This window comes from Thamnophis elegans, chromosome Z (assembly GCF_009769535.1).
Source record: "Thamnophis elegans isolate rThaEle1 chromosome Z, rThaEle1.pri, whole genome shotgun sequence".
Classification (NCBI taxonomy): Eukaryota; Metazoa; Chordata; class Lepidosauria; order Squamata; family Colubridae; genus Thamnophis; species Thamnophis elegans.
In genome coordinates this window covers 103,741,045-103,763,547 of record NC_045558.1, presented here as the reverse complement: position 1 = coordinate 103,763,547, position 22,503 = coordinate 103,741,045, and the positions used below count along the sequence as shown (strand labels likewise).

The 22,503-nt window shown below is 37.6% G+C and overlaps 2 protein-coding genes across 3 annotated transcripts in view; both read left to right on the top strand.

The window, feature by feature from the left end:
• FAM117A (family with sequence similarity 117 member A) overlaps positions 1-1,959 on the top strand; it is a 36,866-nt gene extending 34,907 nt beyond the window's left edge. For both annotated transcript variants that reach the window (XM_032237884.1, XM_032237883.1), the window contains one exon: positions 377-1,959. In XM_032237884.1, coding sequence (XP_032093775.1) covers positions 377-707 — 331 coding nt within the window. In that variant the 3' untranslated portion in view covers positions 708-1,959. The remainder of the gene's footprint in view (positions 1-376) is intronic.
• A 5,137-nt stretch (positions 1,960-7,096) lies between these two features.
• Positions 7,097-21,297, top strand: SLC35B1 (solute carrier family 35 member B1). Its single transcript, XM_032235333.1, is given in 9 exon segments — positions 7,097-7,522; positions 9,110-9,213; positions 12,602-12,709; positions 12,712-12,731; positions 16,732-16,762; positions 17,207-17,287; positions 17,290-17,366; positions 19,246-19,371; positions 21,192-21,297. Coding segments are annotated over 9 exon segments (792 nt in total). The 5' UTR covers positions 7,097-7,295; the 3' UTR covers positions 21,210-21,297.
• Positions 21,298-22,503: the final 1,206 nt, after the last annotated feature.

Sequence of the window (22,503 nt, the reverse complement as noted above, 5' to 3'; positions counted from 1 at the left end):
TTGATTTGGGATGATAATATTTAGGGTTGAAAAGTAATTAGATGCTTTGATACTTGCATTCTATTTCTTTCTTGGCAATCATAGTGTCTTTTGGATGGACTACTGTGCACGTTAGTGGGTTTATGACACTGTAATAAAGAATTTGTACATTGTAAACTGAAAACGTTAAAATCCGGTAATGTTTTCCCACAAAGCACCATGTCTGTTGCACCAGGCTCTTAGTGAGCAGCTCCCACATTTTTGCTGAAAGACACAACAGTCCATGCTTATTTTTAAAAAATGTCTTCTTGTACTGTCATCCTGCAACCTATCAAAATCTAAAATAGTTGTTAGCATTAATTCTTACATACCTTTTAATTCTGATTTTTATTTTTAGGCCTGATCAGCCTGTCCTGCCTTCTTGTCCTGATAAGAACAAAGTCTACTTCAAACCAACAGGCTCTGCCTTCTGCCAGTTTAGTCTGGTGAAGCCTCTTATTCCCAAAGTAAATATCCTGTACAGAGACTTCTCTTCCTCTCCCAACCCAAAGTCCTCAGGCACATTTTCTTCTTGCCAAGCCACTACCGCTGTCCCCATCCTCACTTTACAGAAAGACTTGAGTGGAGACAACTTCAGTGAAAATCCAAAATCTCCATTAGGTTTGGAGTCCTGGAAACGGCACCAACCTGAAGACGCTGCCCTCTTTCATAGTTCTGTAGCTGTCTGAAGAACAGGGAGTGGAGTAGAGGCAAAATAAATTCATGGTCCTTCTAAGGCCTGTACAAAAAAAGTGCCTTGATGCAGGGAAACTGAGGGATCCCAGCAACAGCCTTAAAGTAAAGATTGCTATTGGACTCCTTTCAAGGAGCACTTCTTTCCTTAAGCATCTCTGTCAATGTCGTTCTGCTACTCTGGTATCCAAAGAGCAAAGATAGCATCTTCTCATTTGGAATACATAAGACAGTTAATTACAAGGATTGTCTTTCTCTCTGCTTGCTGTGTGAGGCAAGAGCTCATTGACGGTGTTTAAATGTTCCTAGAGATGTTTCTCAAGGTTTCTACAGAATAGAGTATATAATGAATATAAAATGCCAGAACTTATGTATGCTGATTGAACAGTTGATGTTACTGGGTAAAAACTGAGCAGAGTAGTGTTTCATGGGGTCTCAAGTCTGCAAAACCCTGTTAAGATTCTTTTCATATCTTGCTCTGCACTGTATGGCACTCACATCACTGGAATACAATCAGTTAAATGCTTTGAAGTATTTTCTTTCCTAATGATTATGCCGCACCAGATAATTGAGTAAGTAAATTATTCAAGGTGTGTCTTAGAGATAAAGATCTTGAGTCCCTTCATAAGAAGGAACAGCAAAGGAGGAATGTCCTATTTGCGGTTTTTCCAAATGGACCTCCTAAAATTATTATTTTTTTCAAAGAACTTTTCAAAATGAAATTGAAGCCCAAGCCATTCTTGAGGGATGCAGCTGCCAATGGAACATATTATTTTTCTTTATTATAATAAATTGAACTCGGCAGTTGCATCTTGACACTACAACCCTTTTAGCCCATGAGTGGAAATACACTCAGCTTTTTATTCATTTTAAGAAGACTCCAAAGATCCTATGTTCACCTACATCTTCATCTTATACCTCTAGCAATCCCTTCAGTAGAAAGGCCTTAAACCTGGTGATGCCTTGATTTCAAAGTGTATTTGGAAGTCATATTTTGTTCTTAAGTTTATGGATTGTACTAGGAGGGTTTTATGAAATTGAGAGAGAAACTATATTTTCTTTTGAAGACAGTATTTTTGCAGCTACTTTTGAAGTTTTTTGTAAATGTTAATGTACTGTATGCACCATGAAAAGCTTAATGAAACAATCTTAGCCTCAGAGGTTCATTGCATCTTGAATTGAAAGGTTTTTTTTGCAGATTCTTGGTGTTTAAACAATTAAAATAACCATAAAAATTTTGAGTATCAAGTATGTTTATACTGCATTATGTTTAAAAAAAGGAGAAGGTAATGGTAAAATAGCTTGGATTGATTTTCATATTTGCAGTTGTATTATTTATAGCCTTACAAAACTGAATGAGAACTGTCTAAAGGATTGAGTGGTGATATATTATCTATCCCTATCTCAGATACATTAAGCTATTACTTTTTTCATTTAGCCACTGGTAACATTTAAAATTTTGAGAATGTTTGTGCTTACACTCAGAAAATGTCTGTATATTCATACTGGCTGCCATGATAAATAGGCCAGTCATAAAACATCCAGTTACCAGAAGATAAATTAGTATGGTTTTTCTTGCTGGTTATATAGCCCCTGCAATATACCATCCTTGTAACTTAACTCCCCTGCCCAGGCTAGATCTTTGGTAGCCTCCAACCACTTTATTTTAAGAACACCGAAGAATTTGCAAATAAGAATGGTATTGTTCCCTAATGCATAAGTAACAAACAGGAGAAAGCCTAACTTTGAGTAAACAAGACTTAAGTTTCACAGAAACCTAATGGGATGAGAATCAAGAGTGGAACACAATATTCATAATATATTATTTGTTCAAAAGAAGTAGAACAAAAAGATGGAGTGGTTTTTAGGGAGTTTTTTTTAAGCCATATGCCTGGAAAGAAATTAAAGTCCCTCAATATCCCGTTGAAGGTATCTGGATAAAATTAAAAGGAGCAAGAAATAAAAGGGATACTCCATTGTAGGAATTTCTTATAGGCCATTTATTTATGTAAATTCCATTTTTTAATCCTGCCTTTATTATTTTTACAAATAACTTGAGGGAGTGAACATATCTAATACTCCCTCCTATTTTCCACACACTAGCAATCCTGTGAGGTGGGCTGAGAGAGAGTGACTGGCCCAAAGCCACCCAGGTGGCTTTCATGCTAAGATGGATCTCCCACATCTCCAGGTTTCCAGCCTGGTACTTTAGCCAATACATTTGCCTGTTTTTTAAATCCAGTAGACTATGTGAACAATGCCTTTGTAATCCAACTCATCATGTTATAGTGGTAATAACTCATCTTTTGCAGAAAACTATCAGCCACAAATATGTAAGTTTATTATCTGCTTTGCTGAGAATTGTATTTTTCAGATGATGAAAGAAGAAACAAGGGGGCTAGCTATCTAATAGGAATTAAGAGGGCAAAAGGAGACAGAGAAAATCATGTTGGGTTCAAATTACCTACTACTAATTTAACTGCTGAGAAATCATTCATGTATCTTGGATTCCAGGAAAGCAGATTTTAAAAAGATAAACAAATACTAGGTCTTAAAATTATAATTAAACAAGTTAGAGGAATTGGAGAGCCTAAAAATGTATGCACAGACTTGAACAATCCCCATTAGGATTTAAAATTTTAAGAAAGCTACATGGATAAATAGCAACCTCGTTGCAGTTTGAAAAGTAAAAAGATTTTTAGAGAATACTAACCAATAACCCGACATTGTCCATAAATTTATTTATAGGGAGAAAATGTCTGGACCAAATGTAATTTCTAATGTTGGATTTCCCCCTTACCAGATGGAGCCCCTTTGTGGAGTACCGTGAAGCCGTAACCATAGCAACACCACTGTGCTGTACAATAAAAGCTAGTATGGCAATACAGTACAACAGGCTGTATCTTAACAGAAACACTCCCCCGCCCCGTGGGAGGGGTGTCTTACCCCACAGTATTTTTCTCCAGAGAGTGTCATCTATGTACCAAGTTTGGTAGAAATTGCTGAGGCGTTACAGAGTTATGCTGGAACATACACACACACATAAACAAACACACACACAACCATTTATATACCAGTAGATAATGATGATAGATAGATAGATAGATAGATAGATAGATAGATAGATAGATAGATAGATAGATAGATAGATAGATAGATGATATAGGCAGACAGACAGACAGACAGACAGATAGATAATTCTAGTATCTCAAGCCTGCAGCAATTGTGCAGGCTTTATGATAGTGTCTAGTTTGGTATCCCAAAGTTATCACTATCGATAAAATGGATTGATGTGGGTTAGACTGTTTTGCACTCTGATAGATTTGGAATTGACTGAACCACACTCCAAGAATGTTAGTAAATGGCTTTGCAACAATACTTAAGGGGGGAAATAGTAAAGTGGCCTATGTTCTTAATCCAGTGCTATATTTATAAAATAACATTCTGAACAGATGTTTATCATATTAGCATGTGATATCAAGCAGGGTAAATTAAAATACTTTGAAGGTCAAAATCACAATTCAAAATAATAGTTGAACAATGCATGAAATCTAAGGATGGTCCATCCAGGTAGGAAAATCAATTTTATGGGTACAGGATTAAAGAAATTTAGCTTGGTGACTGCATATGAGAAGGAACTACCATTAGAATGCCACTGAATCACTTGTTAAAACATCAGCAATCAATGCGACATAGCAGCAAAAAACATCCAGTGCAGTCTCAATTGCAGAACCAAAGCAATTAGTCCAGATGGTAACAGTTGAACTTTCATTGGATGTGTCTGTTGTATGATGTCCAACTTTGGCTGGACAGGATCAAATGAGGTATCAAGAAGTCTGATAATTAAACCCTATGAGAAATAGTTAAAGGAGCTTGCATAAGAAAAGTCCAGAGCAATGTTTCTCAACTTTTGCTAATTTTGAAATGTGTGGCTGGCTAGGAATTTGGGCAGTTGAATTGAGAAGCTGCTCTAGAGCAGGGATTTCAAACTCGATTTTATTGAGGGCTGCATCAGGGTTGTGTTTGACCTTGGGGTGGGGGGTTGTGTGTGGCTGAGGTGTGGTGTGGTCACTCATGTCAGTGCGTGTGGTGGCCCAGGAAGGGCTGGGGAGGAATCCAATGTCTCTAATGGAGAAAGGTGAGACCAGGGAGAGTGCCAAACCCTTGTCCTCCTTGCCATCCCTTAGGACTTCTAATCCTAACCCTCTTTGTTTCATCTGCAACGGTCTTCTGCAACCCTCTACCAACGAAAACAGAGCTCCTCTAACCCTCTGCCAGCTGGTAGAGGCATCGTAGACCGGTCCTTTGCTGTTTCCAGGGCAGCCCTGGGGGCCAGACCTAAGCACTCCATGGGCCATATGCAGCCCACAGGCCTTGAGTTTGACACTCCTGCTGTAGGGAAAGGTGGAGTGGTTTGCAATATTTAAAAAAGGTTGCCAAAGGCAAACTTGGTCCCATTGAAACTGAAAGCAGAGCAAGAATCAATGGATCAGCACTTCACTAAACCGTGGTAAGTCCTGGCTATGGTGGGGTCCTCTATATCCAGGAGCCAATCATCTTTGACCTTGGATGTGGTTGCATTACTCCAGACAGACTCAGTGCACAACCTGGGGGAGTCTCTTGAACTCACAACTCTTAGTTAACTTTAGTTTACTTTGTCATTGCATATGGTACAACGAAATTAAATGCCATCTTCAGTATACATTACAATTATAAAAATAAAACACAAGCATACATCTTTTACATTCTATATAATTGAAATTGAAAACCCAATATTGCATTATACCATAGAATTCAATATGGTTATTGCCCTGAGATAGAAGCTGTTTTTCAGCCTGTTTGTTCTTGTTTTTATTATCTTGTACCATCTGCCAAATGGTAATAGTTCAAAAAAAAAAAGTGCCCAGGATGAGATGGCTCTTTGAAATGTTTTGAACTTTCTTAAGGCAGCGGGAGCTATAAAGCTCTTCCAAAGAGGGGAAAGGGCAACCAATGATCCTCTGGGCAATATTGACCCTCTGGAATGCAGTCCTATCTGTCACTAAAATTGGCAAACCATACATAGATGCAGTAAGTTAGAATACTCTCTATGGTGCAGAGGTAGGTCAACAGCAGTTTTTCATTGTTTCTCGAGAAATCTCAGATAGTTTATTCTCTGCTGGGTCCTTTTGACCAGTGCTGCAATGTGAGAGCCCCAGGTAAGGTCCTTTTTAGAGATAACACACAGAAACTTAAAACTGGCCACTTGCTTCACTCAGTCTCCATTGATAAGCAAGGGCTGGATGTCTGATCTATTTCTTCTACAGTCCACTATAAGCTCTTTGGTCTTATTTGTGTTAAGGATCAAGTTATTGTCTCCACACCACGAAAGCAACTGTTACACCTCATCTTGATAGGCAGATTCATCCCCCCCCCCCCCCGGGTTGAATCATCTGCAAATTTAGTAATAGTATTACTAGCATGAGTGGAAATGCAGTCATGCACATAAAGACTTGCTTGAAGCCAGAACTGTTGCTTGATTCTGTTGTACACCAGTTACGTCCTTTTCTGGATAGGGAGATTCTCTGCTCAGTCACTCATGCCCTAGTCATTTCCCGTTCGGACTATTGCAATGCAATGTATGTGGATCTACTCTTGAAAGGTATACATATGCTTCGGCTTGTACAGAATATAGCCAAGTGAGCTATATTGAATGCCCAGAGGTGGTAGTTTGGTTCTGGGTCTAATTCAACGTATTGGTTGCAATACATTCCACATGGCATGGGGACAGACTACCATTTTTGTCCCATTACCAAGTAAGGTGTGCTGCAGACCTCATCAGTCAAAATTCTTTTAATTCTGCCATTGCTCCCCACCTTGTGCAATACTCTCCTTTATGAGGATGAGGCGTTGCCTGAAAGTTCACACAGCCATGGGGTTGGCTGGAGTCCAAAGAGCCCTCTTTCGACTTTCAAATGATTTTCAATGGGCCATAAATATTCTTACCCCCCTCTTAAAAAACTAATTTTGAAATTATATTTTGATATTTTATTGTGCACCACCCACAGTTACTCTTTGATGGAGATGGGCAGTAAGTAAGTAAGTATAAAATAAAATAATAAAATAAAAATAATAAAATTAAATTAAACTGTAAGCAAATAAAATCTGCTACATAAGAAGCAATTTGCTAGAGGAACAAAGCGAATGCCCTTCAGGCAGCTTCGTTGCCATCTTTATTTCCCCGTTCGGCCCCCACAACCGTTGCTCTCGGGAACGTCATTCCCACCCCTTCCCACCATCAATGAAAACATGACACGAAGTTCGACTCGGCCGGGTAATCACGGCAGGCGCGTTTGATGACGTCTAAAACAATCGCCCTGTTCGTTCTAAGCCCCTATATAAATTCGTGGCGCGTAGAGGTGCCTTTCCAGCACAGAAAAGCAAACGAACACATAGCACTGCATGGGAAAAAGAAAAAAAAGGATGCCGAAATCCTTTTTCGTCCGGCAGTTTCTCTTCAGCAGGGCTAGGCTAGTCAGGCAGCGTGCTAGATACCTCCACGTGGAATTGGAAAGGTCCTTTTAGTACACGGCGCAGCCGCCTCTATGAGGCCCTCTTTTCCGCCACCGTCGTTGCCGGTGCGGGATGAGTGCGTGGAGATATCACCACTGAGAGTATCTGGACCTGAAACTACTGCGCTGTCGGTCATGGGGACGACCGGAGGGTCAGGAGGCAGAGGGGCTTGGTTTTTCTCCGAACGGCTACGGTTGCCTGTCTGCTGTCTGGGTGTCTTCGTGTGTTACTTCTGGTACGGCGTCCTGCAAGAGACAATGTAAGTCACTTGAGGAGAACGCTTTTTTGCAGGGCTGGCAGGGATGCTTTTGGTTCTGGCTGGCGGAGACTTCACTGTATCCTCTGAGAAACCTCTTCCTTCCCAATTGCTGTCGTTCCTAATAGATATTGTCCCTTTGATCACTCCGTCTAAGCTCCTTATCTGATTAAAAAAACACTTGGGTTATTGTGACCGAGATAACGACATGCAGGTTCCCCATTCCTCTTTCGAAATCTGCTGTCGTTCTTTCTGACAGCCTCTGCTTCATTTTATCAAGATCATATTGTTAAATGTGCTATATCCGGACTATAGAAAAAAATCAGACTATCTACATAACCGCAGAATTTACGGTAATCCAAATACGATCTATTGAATCAATGGATCCTGTCCAATTAAATCTAGAGTAAAAGTTTAACAGTTGTGCATCAGATAGAAATCCATAGATGAGTATGATTTACTATTGCTTATAGATGGATAGTGGACAAAAACATAATTATACAGACTTTTTCCGTTTATGGTTATTAAAAGTATAGAAATTTTCCTACAATGGAATTTGGCAGTATATGTGTATTGATGCCTCACTGAGATTTTAAGCTATCTATTAGAGTTTATAGATGACCAATTGAAACTAAGGAAGGGGTTTCGGCTTGGTCACGTATCTTTCAGAGATTAGTGCAGTATTTTATAGCGAAGCACATTCCAGTCAGTTGTTTCTTTAAAAATAGAGCCCTAATTTTGTAACATTTGTTTATTATTTCTGTGTTACATGCAGAGATTAACTGATCAGTAAAATGATTAAGGTTAATGGTTTAAAATAAATACAGAATTATATGTAATCTGTAATATAGCCTTAAGCTATAGTTCTTGCTGTACTTATTTAGGAATAACAATTGAACAGTCATACTTCACATAGAATTTCACTGTGCTAATAAAAAAGTACTTTAAGTATGTTTGTGTTCAGTGAACTTAATTCCATTTTTTCATATTGGGTTTACCTCAAGTCATTATTTTTTTTAGAATTATTTACTTAAAAATATAAAAAGTAAATTACAATTTCATGGTATAAAAATAAGTGCCGTTTTCAAGCTGCTCTAAAAAATGTGAGTTATAATAACTACTTTGATTTTTCTAGTTAATTTGTAAGAGGTTTGAGATTTTATATTACTCTTCCAATATAGGATTCTCTCTCTGATCTTAAATCATTTCTTTTTATTTCCTCCTCCACCTTAAACAGATGATATATGATCTTTCAATATATTTCTTTTGTTAGCACGCTGCTATCTAGTGGTCCTGCTGGGAAAATCTCATCAATATAATAAAAGCAATAATTTGCATATTCTTGTGAAAGGACAAAGGTTGTCCAACAAGGGCATTTGCTTAGTGCTGAGTTTTCTTTTAGTGAGTGTAACTTCCAGAGAAAAGATTGTAGATAATTGCCTTTGACTCATTGGTGGAACCTGTGGATGGGGACAAATGTTCTCTGAGTCTCGCAATTTTAAATCCATACATGAAAGTAGTGTGGATGCCTTTCTATGTATGGCATCTTTGGCAACTGATTCTTCCTCCTATGTGTTTTCCCCCCTACAGTACAAGAGGCAAATATGGGGAAGGAGCAAAGCAGGAGAAATTCAGATATGCTCTGTCTTTAGTCTTTATTCAGTGTGTGATGAATGCCATTTTCGCTAAGCTAAGTAAGTACATTAAAAAATAAATCAGCAAATTATCTGTTTTACATTTTCTTGATTCTGGATTCTGTTATAAGACTCCAAATCCAAACACCATTTGTGTGTATGTGTGTACACAATGTACTATAACTAGTGAAATCTATAAGCAGGGCAGGAAAAACAAGGTGGTAGGCATAAGTTATATCATACCACTTTCTTGGTGTTTTTGAGAACCATGCTCCTTCCCACCAGAGGACACTGCTGGCTGTGATTTGATTTGCCTGGCTATTTCAAATTCATGCATAAACTTCAATCTCTCTTTTCTGCTGCTTATTGTGGCAGGAGTCATTGTTCTCTGGTGGTTCTTAGAAAGAGAAGAATGGGACAACCATGCTAAAGAATTCATTTATTTCCCTCCCCTCCCTCCCATTCCACATTAAAAAAGACACTCTTCTCTAGCTATATCTATTGAAATCCATTGATGATTAGCATAATGGATGGGTAAATATAGAGAAGCATGCTGTTGTTTATGTGTTTTTAAAGAAAAGCTACATTAAAGAACAGCTATATTTTTTTCTTCTCATATGTTTTGTTAAAATGTATGAAAAATAATTTATGTGCTCTTATATATCCCATCCCAATGAAAGCAGCACATTATATTTGGACAAAAGAAAAAAATAAAGTTATTTTCTCCTTAATTACAACACATTGCCCATTCCTTTTCATTCTTCATCGGAATCCTCTCAAATATATGTTTGTAAATTCCTTTACTTTTTATTGTCCCCTTCTACTGCTGCAAGCAAATGACAATAGAAAATAATAATTTGCAGAGACATGTGGGGAGTTAGAGATTTGTACAGACATCTCTCGTACCTTACTCTTGGCATTTTCTTGAGTGTCCCTTCCTATCAAAATTTCATTAATATGTTTATGCAGGGTTATTGAACTAACCAATTTTGTGAATCTCCATGATACATAGCACTGAAAAGTAGCCACAATAGATAAATCTGATTGCCTCTTTGTGTTTAAAACATAACCACAGGTAGAGGCATAGTCCTTTTTAATTTTCCCCTATTACTTAATGTAGTTGGAGATTAGGTAAAACTAAGTATTCTACATACATATTACAATTAGAGGTATGCTAATCATTTTGAGTTGAACTGCTTCCTACCCAATGTAATTGTCTGACTATACTGTAAATGTCTGCTATTGTTTTTTGTTTAACCTTACAGGATGTTCTGAGCCTAAAACAACAAACTCAGAACAACTGTACAGCAGGTAATTCAGGTAGTCCTCAACGTATGGTGATTCATTTAATGACCACTGAAAGTTAGATGCTAAAAAAGTGCCTTATGACTGGTTCTTGCATTTATGACCATCTTAGCATCCTTGTATGGCGAAAAGCCAATTTGGGCCCTTCACAGTCATGTGATCATTTTCTTAGTCAGCCTCCTAGAAGTAAAGGCAAAAGGCAAAATTGGATTTGCTTAACAGTCACAGTGATTTGCTTAAAAACCATGTGAAAATAGTCATAAAACTGAGGTGTAACTCCTTTAATGAGTTGCACCACTTAGCAGCAGAAGCTCCAATCTAAATTGTGGTATAAGACGAGGGATGTCTATAGGTCTGAAGAGCACCCACTTTTTCTTCATTTTTTACTGGCTGCTCCTAACATCAAATTTATTTACATTTTCTGGAAAGAAAGCATTAAAGAATACTGGGGGGGGGGGGGATCACATATAACACAAATCGTCTTCGAGTTACAATCATAACGGAGTCTGCCCATTATAGTTGGAAGCTGTGACATCCTTTAAGTGACCCATTTCACTTAATAAATCCCCATCCCTGCTTTCCCTGATGCAATTGTTAAATGAACATGCAGGTCATTAGGTGGAACATGGGGTTCTTGGGCGAGTACTTGAGACCTACTTCAGGCACAACCCAAACTGCTTCAGATCTCCCAAGGCTTCCCCCACACTCCAAGATATCACATGTCTCACTTCCCACCTTGGGAGTTCCCACAGCTGCTTGGCCATCCCACTCTCCTTTCCCCTGTTAGAATCACATTCTTTTGCAGACCCCCAAAGTTCAGGGAGTTGGGGTAGGGAAGTGGGATAGGCCATTCTGTTGCTGGGCCACATGGCAAAATCAGTAAGTGGCAGTCTTTTTCTGAGTGCAGCCATAAACTGCTTTGAACCAGAAACCTATACAGCCCAGCAATGAAGCAGTTTGCGGCTGCACAGCCTGATCATGGAAGGACCAGCTTGGAAAATGACAACCACTTATAGAAAAGAAAAGCTTCCTTAAATGGAGGTCTGTTTTGCTCTGCCTGCATTAGTGAGCTCTTTAGGATCCAAACCTTAATCCACCAGTAAAGACAACTGGCTCCCCTTCCTGATTAGCACCGTGTTAGCACAATGGGGAGGGAAAGCAGCTTTCTTTGCCAGTGAATAAAGGTTTGGCTCCCAAACAACTCAGTAATGCCATTGGAGCAAATGGACATTCCTATATGAACAACTTACTTTTTCTTTGGAAAACGAAACACTCTGTTGCTTGAATCCCACAAGTGACTGTCATTTTCCAAGCCATTGCTTCTACAATCACACCGTGCACCAGCACAGGTTGCAGGGTCAAAGTGTTTATAGCTGCACACAGAAAAAGATAGCCATGTGGCCCAGCAGCGGAGCAGCCTGCCATTCTTTCCTACCCTGACTACCTCAGCTCTGGAGATCCTTGAAAAGTAAGTGAGTGATTGGTGACCAAAGTGGGGAGGACTATGTGGAATCTAACGGGATAGCAAAGCAGGCCTTTGCTTGGCGGGGCAGGATGGGTAGTGGAGGTGATTAGGCCGGTGGGGGCATCCTGGAGAGTCTTTGCAGTCAGTGATACGGCAAATGACTGTGATGGTGCTGTAGCATAACAGTGTTAACCTTTGAGAGGTCTGTTGTAATTTTTCATGGTCTTAAGTGGTTGGTCGTAAGTTGAGGACTTTCTGTATTCTCTTTGGCTGAAAGAATTCTTGCCAGGAAAAGATTTAAATTTAATTTTAGCTTTATTTCATTTTTATTTGAATGAATGTTAGATTGTTGCTAACTTGGCAAACAACATAAAAGTACTTTATAGTCAGATCATCTTCTCACCCCCCCACTCCCTTTTTTGGGAGGAGATCTTGAAAACAGAAAATTATGGAGTTCTTAGGGCTCTTGGAGCTTGATTGTTTGCTTTCAGGTGTTTCATTACCCAAAGATAATCTTATCAATTTCATTGGCTAATGAAACATCTTCGAACAATACCAAGAGCTCTACAGCTCAGCATTGAGCTGCAAATATTCTCCCTCAGAAGGAAGGAAATTGTTTTACCTTTTGCTGTCCCCAAATTAAACATATTTGTGTTTAATGTAAACTTTTCCTACCAGTGATCCAGTTTTTTGATGCTGTCAAGGTGGACCGGACTCAGAATTGGCTCTACGCAGCTTGTTCTCTCTCCTATCTAGGAGCAATGGTGTCCAGCAACTCAGCACTTCAGTTGTCAACTACCCAACTCAGGTGAAAAAGAGCAAAGAGTAAAAAAGAGAAGAGAGTAGGTGTGGGTGCTTGATGGCTGGTGGGAGATTAGATAGGAAAAGGGATATCTCTTCCTTTTTGCTAATGAAGAGCTTGGCATCTTATTTTACTTAAAATCATATAATAGTGTAGAAAAGAGCCAGATAATTAATTCCCATATTGCTTATATTAATGGCATTATATTGCCATGGTTATTCAGAATTTGTTGTATTGGAAGGAGAACTAAGAAATTCTAGGCTTAATTTCAGTATTTTCAGATTACAGTTTTGTCAAGGCTCAGAGAGATTACTTCAACAGAATTTTATATTCCCTCAAAGCTTTTTGCTAAACAGAAAAATTCCCTGATTTTTTAAGATTAAGAGGTTGATTTACTTACCTAGCTATAGGGTATGAGGCTACTCCAGTCTCCCAAATCTAGTGGCATATAATTCCTTAATATATAACTGTTATTTACATAATATATACAGTGATATTTCAGTACTCATCATTAATTAGTTCCGGAGGTGCGATTCATACTAAACAACCACAACTTATTTAACTACAAGTATCAAACAAACCATGTAACTAACACATCACCCTTTGTTTTGGCTGGAAAGGGTAGTGAGTCATGGAGCAGATGACACCGAACAGTTCCAACTTGTGTGTCAAGTACCAATCAAACACGAGTGCTAGGACTAAATTTTTGTTTCAAATACGTTGAGTACCGAATTTGATGAATTTCAAACAGTCAAATATTGAGATATGATTGTAGTCAGTTTAAAACAGCAACAACTACTAGAAGCATTCTTATAGAACAGGGGAAAATATTATTATTTTAATTAGACTAATAAAAGTAAATACAAACTAAACTCAGAAAAAGCAAAAGAATAGAAAAAGAGTACACAGAAAGAAGGGATTGATGATGTTACCTAATTGGGTAATGAAATATCTTCAACAATTTAGCTCACGAGAATACCAAGGATTCCAAAGAAAAATAAAGAGAAAGCATATATTAAAGAAACAGAAATATATAAAAAATGACTTTGATCTTCTTATATTTATCACAAGTAAAAACTAATTTGATAACACTCACCCTCTATAGATTTACCTCTCTTTCTTTAACCCATCCCTAATCAATAGAAAAACCCTGAAATCATCAACTTTTCAATCCTGGTGTCAGAAAAAGTCTATAAAGAGTTACCACAGCTTTATAAAAAGATGTTTTAATTTACCTAACAATCTAGATTTTTAATTCATTCAAATGTCAAAATAAGGTGTCTATAATTTTTCTTTTTCCCATGGCAGAGTCTTCTAACTTTACCAAACCTTTTTTTTAAATCCAGTAAAAAAATCAGCATCCAGGTCATAGTCTTGTTTGCCATTTGTATTTGTAGTTTTATTTTTAAAGTTTTATCTAGCTTCTTTTCTATATCCAATAAAAAAACCTTAATAGGGGGATTCTCTTGGCTTATGATGTATAATTTCACTCTCACTGTCTCCTCTCTTGTAATCTACTTTATTTTGTATTTCCACTTTGATTTCAAAACTTCAATCCGCTTCTTTTGTGTATCCAATAAAAAGTCCTCCTCAGGATCATTCTCTTGGCTTGTCATTTTTAATTCTACTTTAGCTATCTCCTCTTATTTTATAAACCATACTTAAAAAAGTATCTAGCATTTCTGATTAAGGTATTTCTGCAGTACTTCAGGTATTCTTTTGGATATGGTCTATCCATAAAACTAGACATCATTGTTTTCTGATGTTGTAGCTACTAATGTTTGGCCCAGCTTGAAAATCTCTTGAAATATTTTTTTTGTAAAAAGTTTTTTATTTTTCCTTTCAAATTCACTCTTAAATATACATTCTATAATTGTTATTTAACATATGCCAATTCATATCATTTTTCCGCTTGTATATTTACATTTTGATATTTTCTTATTTCCCCTCCCCTCTTGAATATTTTTAATGTTACAGATTTTGTGTCATTTTGTAAATCCTCATACTAACTAAAAATAAAAAAATCATACACTTTTTTTGTTTTCTGCATGGTTATCTTTAATTACCTTTAGTATTCAGTTCCTGAAATAAAGTCTTAAGTTCTGTTTTGACTTAAGATAGACAAAAACATTTGAATTCTCAGAAATTATATAATTACTTCCAAAATATTATCATATTACGCTGTTGTAAGATGGACAGCCAATACATTTTGTAAATGAATAAAATAAATAAATCCTATAATAAAAGCTGTTCCAAAGCTGCCTGGACTTTTAATTTATTATAGCCTTCTTAAATCAAAATCTTGCCTTTTTTTTCCATTTATTTTTGATTATATTTTCATCTTGAGTGGTTCCAAAAAGCTTGCTGGTTCATTGGTATTTCCATGGTCTTTGTCTCAGTCAGAGATGTGTTTTATTTTTACCATACCACCGCCTGGGAGTCCAAAATAAAACACTACTAAAAAGATGTATGTTGCTTTGCTCTGGAGCTCCCATTAGCCATTTCTTGCAGTCCTGGTTGAAGGTCCTTACAAAGCTGAGCAGTTTCTGCTGCCAGTGGAATATCCTACGGTTGTTCATGAGAGGCTGTCAGTGGGACCCTGTAGGGAGTGCACAATGGTCTCCATCTCCACAGATGGCTCCCTTGGTGTATCTGGAGGGAATCTCCAAGGACAGAAGATTATAGGACAAATGAAGGACCTTTTCGCCCATTCCCACTCCCCAGCATGATTTGTTTTATTGAAGAGAATGTTTACGCTCTTTTGCTAAACCCAATAAATAACATTTTGAATATTGTTAAAGGAACAGGCATTGATGTATGAACATGTTTTTCAACTCTTCAACTCAGTAGTTCGTCAAGTAAATATATGTGTGTGTGTGTGTGTGTGTGTGTGTGTGTGTGTGTGTGTGTGTATAGTGTCACAACCCCTGGTATGCTCCAATTATGGGAGGAAGCTAACTGCTTCCATTATCTGTCTATCAGCTCGTCACAAGACACAGCACAAATACAACATATATATATGTGTGTGTGTGTGTGTGTATGTATATGTATATATGTATATGTATATATGTTGTATTTGTGCTGATAAATAAATAAAGGGAGATTATGGATTATGGTACGGCTAGCTGATGAGAGCTAAATAGCTTTATTTATTTATCAGCACAAATACAACACAAATGTAACAAAGGCAACAGTAAAAATATTGGGTTTTCTGTCTGGATGGTCTCTTGTGATGAGCCGATGGACAGAGAATGGAAGCAGTGAATTTCCTCCCATATTTGGGCATACCAGGTGTTGTGACTTTAAATATATACCTTTCTCCCTGGCTCAGCTGATAAGGAGAAGAACCTTGGGTTTAATGGTTAACACATCTGCCTAAGATGCAATATAGCACAGGTTCTAATCCCAGTAAGGGTATGGCTAGCTGATGAGAGCTAATAGCTTGAAATAGATCTATACTAGTCTCCCTTTATTATTTATCAGCACAAATACAATACATACATACATACATACATACATACATACATACATACATACATACATACATATATCTGCCTTTAAAATATGTGTTAGATGTGGAAGGGACCGGTTCCAGATGTGGTAGAGTTGTTTCACTTACTATGACCCCAAGACCAACAGAACACACAGTGCCTATAGGAGAAAAAGAGTGGCCAAATGTGATTCTTTGTATAAAAGAGAAACTGAATAGGAAGTAAAGAGGTAGCAAAGAAAGGGGAAAAATAGGAAAAAATAGCTGTGGGAGTGAAGAGCTTCATGAAGGAACTACCACAGCTTTAAAATAAACATAGAATGTAATGGCTTTATAAAGAAAGAGGAAATATTCAGCTTATAAAAGTGTGTGGCTTCTACTTAGAAAATAATGAACTCTGCACCTTAAGCAGCTAGTCCCCCCACCCCCTGAGTTATTCACAATCTTCAAGTGCCAGAGATTTAAGTGATTATAGCCAAGTGAATCTCTTTCTTCCTTCTTTTTTAACTTTCTTAGGTCCTTGGAAAGTCCTGTAAACCCATCCCAGGTATGCAATCCCTGATCCTATACTGAAAACCATGCGTGCCAGGGAACTTTTCAGATACATTGCCCACATCAATTGAACCTGATTATTTAATGTAACTTTATTGGCTTCTAAAGTTGAAATTCCATAATAGTTTAAGGTGGTATTCGGGGAAGCGGAAGAGTAGGAAAAATGGAAAGCAATGGCTGTTGATACTGTGTGGCTAGTAGGGTTGGATCACTTCATGTTCAGATCTGAAAGTACCAGCTGTTTATCTGAGTGAGGTGAGATAGATTAGCAGCTTTAGGTTCAGGATTGAAGACTCCACAGAATTCTTAAGAATGACCTGTGGGAAATTATTCATATGATTTCAATTTGCAAAATAATATGCAGTGGTCATTAGTTAATTAAATTTCTTATCAGGACTATTGAGAGTATGCTTTTTCCAACATTCTTTTCCTTTTCTAGTCATGCTCCTGGGGGTGACAGTGCTGAAGAAGAAATATCCATTGTCCAAATATTTATGCGTCTTACTGATTGTCACAGGTGTGGCCTGTTTATGTACAAGCCAAAAAATGTAGGAAGTGTTGGGGATGAGCATATTTTCGGTTATGGGGAACTCCTGCTGGTAAGTTCTAAATTCTTAAAAAGCAAAACAAAACAAACTATTAGAAAAATTGCCAGGTGCTAAATTATATTTTGTAGAGAAGTGGGAGGGATACCTCTCAAGAACATAATCTTTAGTTACCTTGGCACTTGGCATTTTTATTTGCATGTTTCATTAAGCTTCCAGTGACTTACTGAACTGTAAATATTTCTTTAAAATATTTTATTGCATGGAACAATTAATCAAGCTTCCATCCTACTACAAATAAGAGTTAATAAGTAATGTATGATTTAACATCTACCAAAAAGGGGGCAGAGTCCTGGAGAAAGTAAAAGAAAGTTTGGGAATGAGTTCTGTAGCAAATTAAAAAAAAAAACCCAAACCCCCAACCCAAAATGCTTTTTTTCTTTTTTTTTAGAAAGGTAATTCAAATCCTTGCTGTGAGTCAGGTCCTTTTTTGCCTTTCCAATATTGCATGTATTTATTTAATGTTATTTATAGGAGTTATATGGCTGCCTATTTCATATAATGATTCTAGTCAGCTAACAAACAGCTCATAAAAATAGATACCACCCCAGGCGCCAGACCCAACAGCCTCACAGTTCAATCAGCATCCTACTTCAATGCTTGGGGAAAAGGCAGATTTTTGGTCCTTGGAAGGCTAAAAACATAGGGAGGATTAATAGTGATTCTTTTGGCCATCTCCCAAGAAAAGAAAAATCCAGTTATTGATGTGTTAGTAAATTTAAGCTGCTGTGGGTGTAGCCAAGCAAAATATTACACTTCTTTATCTAGCAATATCAATATTCCATCAAGTTGTTAATGTTTAAAAGTGCACAACTCAATGGACTCAAAGCAACATGGCTTTACTGAATGCATGTCATGTCAAACTAATCTGATTGACTTTTTAATCATGTCACAAATGTTTTGGATGAAAGTAATGCTGTGGATGTAGCTTATCTGGATTTTAGCAAAGCATTTGATACAGTTCCATATAATGAACTCATTAAAAAGTTGTATCGATTAGGGATTAACCATTGGGTGGTTAAGTGGATAGGAAGGTAGCTCAGGAATAGATCCCATTGTCTGATTGATAATGGGGCAATATCTGAAACACAGACCAGTCACAGGTAGGTAATTTTGCCAAAAGGCTCAGTTGTAGGTCCTGTTTTGCTTGCTATGTTGGTTGATGATATAATAATAGAAGGATTGCTAGGTAAGGTTTGTCTTTTTGCCGATGATGCAAAGTGTGTAATAGAGTTGATGTTCAGTGGGTAATTTATAACATGGAAAATGATTTGGCATTGCTGGAAAATTGGTAAAAAAAAATGCAGTTTCTAAGTGTATGATATCTACTTTTAAACTTTTTTCTGCCATCAGTTTTCTGTTTCTAATATTAATTTGTTTGCTTTAAAGGTTAGACATCCACAATGAGTTTAACGGAAAAAAAGGAAAGGAAGAAAAAAGAAAATAATGATTGTTGATATTAGGTGACTAGTAGGATGTGATTGGTTCATGTGCAAATTTGCAAACATCAGGCTTTGTCCAAGTTTGTATTTCCAACAGTCAGGAAAAGACGACCAATAGAATTATTTTATTTTCCTGAAAGCAATCCCTACTAAAATATAAATGTAAATTTACCATCAAAATTATTCTGGAAGTTTTCCAGCAAGATGAATTTTTAAGAATGACAACTTTCCATCCTTACATGTCAGTTAAGGGGCTAAACTAAACTGAACAGAACTCAGTTAATAGAATTTGCAAATGCTATTAATATTTGAACCCAAAGGACAGTATTTTCACATTTTTGTGAGGTTGCAGGGGGTATATATTGTTCAAAGCAGTAGTATTTTTCTTCATCAACATTAGACTTTGATTCTCTTCCCTTCATCATTTTTAGTTGCTGTCTTTGACTCTGGATGGTTTAACTGGGGTGTCTCAAGACCATATGAGAGCTCACTACCAGACTGGTTCCAATCATATGATGTTAAATGTTAATCTATGGTCCACTTTGGTCCTGGTGCTGGTAAGAATATTATTTTGATTCAGCAGAAGAAAAATATCGCTGATTTGAATTCAGTAATTTGGCAGAAGAAAAATGGGAAGCTATGCATATGTTACTCTTTGTGTGTATGTGCACACACGCATGCACGCATAAGGAATCAAAGTATAATACTTTAGAGACTTGTGGGAATCCTTGGGTTGTAAAGTTTGGAGCATCAGTTGCCTAATTGGTAGACAGTATCTCCTTCTATCTTCATATATAATGTTTTATGGTACTGTATATTCACCTAATTAAAGTTGTTTCTACACATAGATTGCTGTTAATTTGATTAGGGTAAATATTGCCTTGTATAATGCTCAATTATTCAGGAAGCTTGTTTAAAATAACATCATAGGACAGCTACCCTAGTAGAACTTGCATGTGCCCCTATTTTGCTTTAATATCACAATTCATACCTCACCCAATCTTGTCTTCTTTCAGAAATGTGATAGCTCTTCTCGAGAAGGGCAAGCAGTGGTGCTTTGTTGCTCCTGCAGCAGCCATCTGGCAACCCCTTCTCTCCCAAAAACTGTTCCTGGCCAGTTTGGGTATGTGGGAATCCCAATGCAGGTGGCAGTAACTCTTTGTTCCTCCATTTGGTGTCTCCCTGTTCCAGGAATATAGACATGGTTCTGATTTCCTTTGACTGCAAAGAGTTAAGCCATACCCTTTATTTTGTGTGCGATGGTTAGATCCTCTCCAGAGAGACTACCTTAGGAGAAAAGATTGGATAATTAATGAAAAGGAGCAGCCCTTGCAGCCAAAGTAATTTGGAGAGCAATTGTTCCCCTCTTTTCAATCAACTGGCATTTACAGAAATAGTGTGGAGTGTAATTCAGCAGAAGCTGTAAAAAGGGTTTGTGTGCTGATCGGCTGGTCCTCTTTATGTTAAAGTGTCCAGGAAGCAAGGTACCAGTCGGCTTCTGAATTGACTAAAAGATGCAGAAATAATGCCCCAGTGCCTTCTGACCTGGGCGGGGATCTGCGAGAAGTGTGCACAGCTAAATGAAAGGTCCAATCTGTCCAGTTCTGTAAAAGCAAACTTTTCTAGCATCAGATTATCCATCTCTTCTATTTTATGAGAACATCCTTGATAAAATCCTCCCTCTCTTACTACCTTCAAAATTTGTGAGCTGCCAACTCCCATCATCCCTGGCCATATGCATATTGGCTGGCTATAAATGATTAGAAGCATCTGGCACCCCATCCAGAAGACTTCAGATTCCCCATTTCTCCAGGAAATCTGTTTTAGAGAAAAAAGGGTCTTTCTCTTCCTTTTACTGCACAAGCTGCATTGGTCACCAGTTGGCTTCCAGGAATTTCCAAGATGCTGATTGCATATTTAAGGCCCTGTAGGGTTTTCAGCAAGGTCATCTGCATTCACCCTCTCCCATACTGATCTTCCTAACCAATCGGCTCAAATAGGGTCAGCTCTCTCCAGGTCCCATCTATTGAGAATGGCTTTTGATAACTCCTAGGAAACAGGCCTATTCTATCACTTCCCCTGAGGGAAATCAGGTCTACCAGTTCCATCCTGTGTTTTCAGGACAGCAGTCAAGAGTTGACTTTTCCTCTCTAGCCTAAGAGGAAGCCATGCTGGGAATGCTGGGAATGCTGAGATGTATTAGTGAATCTGTACCTTGCAAGGTTGCATTATCCTGAATTTCACTGCTTGTGTCGAACATGTCCAGTTAAAAGAATATGGTTGGGGAGCCAAATAGGACTGGTCACCAGATGGTCAAAGCACAGGGAGAGATTTTATTATTCTGTTCTATTTTCTCATGATACTTTCTTTTTCCTAGGTATCTCTTTACAGGTGAGCTTTGGGAATTCTTGAGTTTCACTGAGCGTTATCCTACCATCATCTATAATATCCTTCTCTTTGGCCTAACCAGTGCTTTAGGTCAGGGTAAGCAACTAGTTTTTTCTGTTAAGCCAATGTGGTGCTTTAACTGCCAACATTATGCTGTACCACGGATGTAAATACGGTATGTGCTATGTCGTACAAGGAAGTTGTATGCTATGTAGTTACAAGGAAGATGTTACCAGCTATTTCTCAAATACAGGTAATCCTCACGTTATGACCACAATTGAGCCCCAAATTTCTTTCAAGTGAACTTTGTCCCATTTTACGACCTCTCTTGCCGTGGTTGTTCAGTGAATCTGGCTCCCCCCATTGACTTTGCTTGAGAGAAGATCATCAAAGGGATCACATGACTCTGGGACTCTGCAAACCGTCATAAATATGAATCGTTTGCCAAACATTTCAATTTCGTTCATGTGACATGGAAATGCTGCACCAGTTGTAAGTGTGAAAAACAGTCATAAATCACTTTTTCAGTGCTGTTGTAACTTTGAACAGTCACTAAACAAATTGTTATAAATCGAGGACTACCTGTAGGTGATGCCCCCTCTCCCATATGACTTATTTGTGAGATTATATCAGGGTAGAATACTTCATTCATCCCTTCCAAAAATATAACTCTGTTCCTCATAAGATTTTCTTGTGTGAAATACATTTTGGTGTATTCAACTGGCTACATAAAATCATGAATACGGTTTAACAAAACCTGCAACTAAATTATATGGTGCATATGCAAGTTGTCCAACCTTAAAGTGGATAAGGAGGATGATTTTTTTACTTGCTATCTGATTGCAGGATAATTATGTAAGCCAAAACAATCCAGAATCATCTGCTTTAAACCCAGAGTTTATTATCGGCTCACAAATTTTAGATGGCTTTGGATGACTTTAATTATTGCTTTGGTTATGTCCCCAAATTCTCCTTTTCATGTTGGCTAATTTTTTTAATACAAAATTAAAAGCCTTCTAATTCACAGAATTATTTAAAGTGATATATGAAATAAAGGCATGATTAAAGCAAGCCTTCCAGAAATACCAGAGACTATTTATTATTTGAAACAATTTTTCCAATCACATAATAAATTTCCTACTGTGGTGCTGTTACCATTATAAATTTCACCTCAGTCTCTTTGCTTGAAATGGATTTTCTTTGTTTTTTTGTCTTCTTCCTTCTATGCTGTTTCCAAGGTTGCATGTTTTTGTTGCGTTACCAATTCAGAAGATTTAAAGTACTGCTTTTCTTTCTGTCTT